The sequence below is a fragment of the Gastrolobium bilobum genome, unplaced genomic scaffold (genome assembly GCF_033153095.1).
Source record: "Gastrolobium bilobum isolate Gb01-03AN ecotype WA unplaced genomic scaffold, APGP_CSIRO_Gbil_v1 utg4366, whole genome shotgun sequence".
Classification (NCBI taxonomy): Eukaryota; Viridiplantae; Streptophyta; class Magnoliopsida; order Fabales; family Fabaceae; genus Gastrolobium; species Gastrolobium bilobum.
This window is the reverse complement of record NW_026895214.1, coordinates 78,484-83,538: the sequence shown is the minus strand read 5'-3', so window position 1 is coordinate 83,538 and position 5,055 is coordinate 78,484. Positions and strand designations below refer to the sequence as shown.

At 34.4% G+C, this 5,055-nt stretch overlaps 1 protein-coding gene across 1 annotated transcript; it reads right to left on the bottom strand.

Annotated features, from left to right (window-relative positions):
* Nucleotides 1-2,033: 2,033 nt before the first annotated feature.
* On the bottom strand, nucleotides 2,034-3,617 carry LOC133300129 (caffeoyl-CoA O-methyltransferase 5-like). Its single transcript, XM_061499630.1, has 5 exons — nucleotides 3,519-3,617; nucleotides 3,341-3,420; nucleotides 2,955-3,099; nucleotides 2,726-2,857; nucleotides 2,034-2,339 (listed from the first exon to the last, which is right to left on the bottom strand). The coding sequence occupies exons 1-5, from the start codon at nucleotides 3,612-3,614 to the stop codon at nucleotides 2,046-2,048; spliced, it is 747 nt and encodes a 248-aa protein (XP_061355614.1). The 5' UTR covers nucleotides 3,615-3,617; the 3' UTR covers nucleotides 2,034-2,045.
* Between the last annotated feature and the right edge of the window lie 1,438 nt (nucleotides 3,618-5,055).

The window sequence follows — 5,055 nt, the reverse complement described above, 5'->3', positions numbered from 1 at the left end:
TGGATCTACATTTGGGGTGTGTTTGGTACAAGAGAAATTTTTTTTGTACCGGGAATCACAATTAGTGAGAATTCAGTAGGAATTGAGTTTACCTGGAATGTTATAAAAAAGTTGTTTGGTTGGCCAAAATTTTACCGGGAATATTGAGTAAGGATTACTGATTCTATGTTTGGTTTAGAATGGAATATTACTGGGAATACGATGTTATATTACAAAAATAACCCCTACATATTTTTAGTTTCAAAATTGATACAAGTAATGTTACATCCAAACCCGTTGAAAGAAGAATCGTGAAAATAGGGTTTCTTCAACATCTGTCCCAACATCCCATGTGCTAAATCTGGTCTCACAACAAGGAATACAAGCAGGATTCAGCTGATTTGTTGTGACTATCGTCAACCGTGGGTGTCTTTCAGATGAGACAGAACTGAGACGAGAGGGAAGTTGAGAGTGCAGAGGCGAACACTGTTATAAGTTCATCCACAACCAACGACGAAGACATTTCATCTAGAAGTGGTTCAGGTCTTTGTCTTGGTTTTTGTTTTTAACTCTTATTTTTATTTCAATACTCTCTCCTTTCTGTGCAATGTATATCTCTCATGTGTTGGTCCCCTGTACATTGGTATGGAAATGTTGAGATGGGGCTCCCTTGAATTTTTTTTTTGTCTGGTGTTGCAAAGTTGTGCTTGCTTCAATTGATTGATTCGTTGGTCAATGGATAGTTTATTGCAGAAAAAGAAGGTTGTCGTGAATAATTTTTGTAGGCTGGTTTATGACCTGGCCATTGTCGTGTTGGGGGTAATTTAGTCTAAAAAATAGTAGTTCTCATTTCCCTTCGCGTTGCAATCGTCAATTACCACACATTTTTTGGTAATCAGCACAGTAACTTTTGTTTGTAAATGAGATTACCGGTAAAACTAGGATATCTAGGAATTGGCTTTTGGATCCTTGTACCAAACATGGTAATTACCATTACCACACAAGGTTTACTGGTAATCTCCCCAAAATCCTTGTACCAAACAGGTCCTTGGGCTTTTCCCAATTGGATTTGAGGGAAGAGAAGCAAAGATTGTAGTACTTGGTGTTCTTGCAAGTTCACTTGGTCAAATTAAGTGGTATCTCCATTCACAAATGGATATGGATGAGGGTGTGCTAAAAGGAGGAGAAACAGCAAAAGGATAAAGGAGGCCATTATAAAATTGTAGGAGAGACGTGAAGTGATGTTTCGTGTTAACCAATTCCCAATTCATTGGTTCTTGCATGTTAGGGGGCGTTGGTACACCTCATTCTTTAAGATTTTCACGAAACTGAATTTTTTTTAATTTTTAAATTTTTAAATATTATTATAAATTGAATGTAAAAATTATATTTTTGAAAAATTGATATTCTCTGACAAAAAAAAAATTTCTCTTTTACCGAACATTCCCTTAATGATATATGACGATATAATATCAGCAGTATATTTTGAAAAAATTAAGATAAAATTATGTGGTTGAATCAAAGAGTGGGGAGATACGGCAGCAATATAACATTGCTCGTGGTTCTAGCTGGCGAACCTCGGGGTACTACAAATTTCATAGTTAAACCTATTAAATCATAGGGTTTTATTTATCTTAAGTAACAGCAAAACCACAATGTCTCGTGCCCTCACATCGGTAACTGAGCCACTCCCTTTTTTTTGTTTTTTTTCTCTCACCTTGGTGGGTCCCATTTTTGAATGTGTCTGTAGGAACACAAATTTATTTTGAAGTTACTTGAGAGTAATAAACCCCTAAATCATATCATTATGTAAAAGTTTCGTTTAGTTCATTTTCAAGTTTAATTTTTAAAATACTGGTGAAAAACTTAAGCGTGCAACTACTCTAAAAAGAAAACGGCTTATAAAAAACACAATGTACACAATAAAAACTTCAGATCCCAGACTCTTCGTGCAAAAGATTTTGTATTATGTATTGGATCATCGTTCACAAGACATAATTTTATTAAAAACTTTAATATAAAAATCGAAATTCTTGAAGCACACGAAAGGGGCAAGGAAGGAGTGATCAGATGATGCGGCGGCACAGGGTAATCCCATCACCGACAGGGAGCTGACAAATCTCAATCCTAGAATCATGAGCAAGATACTTATTGAGCTCAATCACATAAGGGCGATAATGCTTGATGTAGTCCTTCATAGGCGCATCAGGTGAGGCCACCACAGATCCATTCCAAAGAGTGTTGTCGTACCCGATTAAGCCCCCAACCTTCACAAGGTCAATTACCCTTTTGTGGTAGTTTAAATAGTTGTCCTTATCAGCATCCACAAATATGAAATCATATGTTCCCTTGTTATTTTCCTGCCAAATTGACACAGTTTCAACGAATCACAAACTCATTTCGCAAGTCAAGCCAACGCTAATATACGCATTTGTTTATATATATATATATATATATATATATATATAGAATTTAATGTTTCTAAATTGTACATTCGCACCCAAAACGACGTCGTTTTGGGTTAAAAAATTAAAAAATTATAATGAAAAAGATTACTGTAACTCTGAAATAAATTATAATTACAAAAATATTTTGATTTCCGCCTCAATTTAAACTCACATTAAATAAGTTATCTACGTTTTAACTAGAAAAAACGAACATATAGTTGATGGTTCCCCTTCCCCCCATATACATACATTTGTAAAGCATGGACAAAAATTAAGATGGTGACATATGGTACACTCACATCTTTAAGCAGTTGGTCAAGAAGAGGAAGAGCAGGTCCTTCTCTGAAATCAATCTTGTTAGCCACTCCAGCTTTTTGAATTATGGGCAATCCCAACTCATAATATTCGCGGTTCACGTCCATAGCCAAGATCTAATTAAAACAAGTTCATCACCCATACATTAATTTATGAATTTTATGAGGATATATTAAAGTTTAATTATATGTGGTAATCAAGATAAGTAAGGACCTTTCCATCATGGGGAAGAGCGAGGGCAGTAGAGAGCAGAGAGTAACCAGTGTAGACACCAATTTCCATTGTGTTCTTTGCATTAATGAGCTTAAGAAGCATGCTCAGAAGTTGTCCTTCGTCTGGTGGTGTGGCCATGAGGTTCCTGTTTTACAATTAATTTCTTGTTAATTAATTAATTAAAAAGCTTTTCCCACAAATTGGTACTAACAGTGTGATGATCGGCTTGAAAATTTTGTGCAGACACAAAAGTTTGCAGTAGAGATATACTAGACATTTATAACCAAGTGTGAAATCCACACAAAATTTACAAACTCTTGTGTGTTTGGTAAATTAGTTTATTAAAAAAGACTAGTGTTTATGAAGGAAATTAAACATGATCTTACCGAGGGTGTTTTTCTGTCATCTCGCGGAGCTCCTTCAAGCTCTCGTGCTCTCTTGGATGCACACTGGTTTCAAGTATATACTGCACTAGTACATGTATTAGCGAATATGAGACTCAATAATAAAAATATATATTATTTATACGTTGAGAGATTAAAGTAAAAAAGATGTTGAATGAACCTGATAGAGTTCATCGCTCTGAAGGAGACTCTTATGAGCGAGTTCTTTGTGGCCGACGAGTTGGTTTTGTTGATCCTCTTCGTTATTGACAGCCATCTCTGTTTTGTATACCTAACTTAATTTTCTTTCGTACTTGGAAGTGTATTTTCTATGAGAAGCCCCAAAATGGTGTCCAATTTATAGAGAGGGCAAGTTGCTGGAGGAGTCATAAGCAACTACTTTGATATTAACATGATTAAATAACTATAAAGGTTATGCTAACACAACATGCTCGCCACTAGCTAGAAAGGGTTCGGTAACCAGAAGCTTCCTTTTCACCAACTATATATTCCCTCGCTCTTGCAGGGGGCACCAGTTCCAAGTTCTTTAGCGCCCTGTTTGACCTTAAATTTGGATGCTTGTGTTCTCATCCAAGTCTACCCTCCTTACTCCTTAGTATTCCCCGGAAATGTTTATTACTTAATTACTCTATGTTATATTATACATATATTGGGACTATAAATATTAAATTTATTCCTTGAAACTCCCGAAAAAATTTGTACATAATAATATGTGACAATAGTTAAACATTTAAAAAGTGTCATGAGATCAACTATTAGGTTAGATTGGTAGTAGGGGCTATCAACAGAGAGTTAGACCAAATTTCTACGAAAATTTGACCCTATTCTTAGTAGAAGATCAATTTGAGGACAATATCTTCGGTGACAGCGATGCTGATGCATTCAGTTTTCGGTGTATTTTTCATAAATAATGGGATAGTGTTTTATTTTTTTGTCAAATTATTCTCTTATTTGATATTAAAATAAATTATTCATTAATAATTTAATAAAAATAAGATGCATCATATTATGAATGAAAGATACACAACTGCATCGGTAACTCTGAAAATTTTCCTATTTGAAACAGTTTCCTGACATTAGCAATGCTACAATCAAAACAGGACAATATCCTGACATTAACCGGGGGCGTTTGGAATTTTTATGATTTTTGATAAACTAAATTTTTTTAAATTTTAAATTTATGGATAATATCATAAATTGAATATAAAAATTATAATTTTAAAAATTGAGATTTTCGACTAAATTTTGTTTTTTCTGTACCAAACGTTCCAATCTTACGAACAATACTGGTATTATTTTATTAAGAAAAACATAAAGCATGGAGAGCGAGGGAAATAATGTCAATACAGAGGAGCAGTCAAGTGGTTCATAACAATAATGACGAAGGGTTGGCAGGGGGCATTAGTAACCAGATTCCCTATATCAAAGGTGGAAAATGACAATTTTGACATTGTGAAGGAGTTTATAAAAAAATAATAATAATTCAAAGAATAAGTGACAAAGATAAGGATATGACTTTCTGAAAATTTTATCTAACTTTTAAATTAGCATCCGATAGAGGAGGGGTTATTCTCTATATTGTCTCATGCCAAAGAGTGAAAAGAAGCGGTAATTATGCAGTTGAATAACGTGAGTAGAGGAGCGAGTATTTTTATATTTTCAGCAACTTTCTGGTATGTTGCTGAAAATCATGAACT

Excerpts from the sequence above, each read along its gene's own strand:
- LOC133300129 (XM_061499630.1), bottom strand. The coding sequence starts at position 3,614 with ATGGCTGTCAATAACGAAGAGGATCAACAAAACCAACTCGTCGGCCAC. Across the intron at positions 3,421-3,518 it reads AGAGCGATGAACTCTATCAG|TATATACTTGAAACCAGTGT; the intron begins GTTCATTCAACA and ends GTACTAGTGCAG. Across the intron at positions 2,340-2,725 it reads TTGACCAACTGCTTAAAGAT|GAAAATAACAAGGGAACATA; the intron begins GTGAGTGTACCA and ends TCAATTTGGCAG.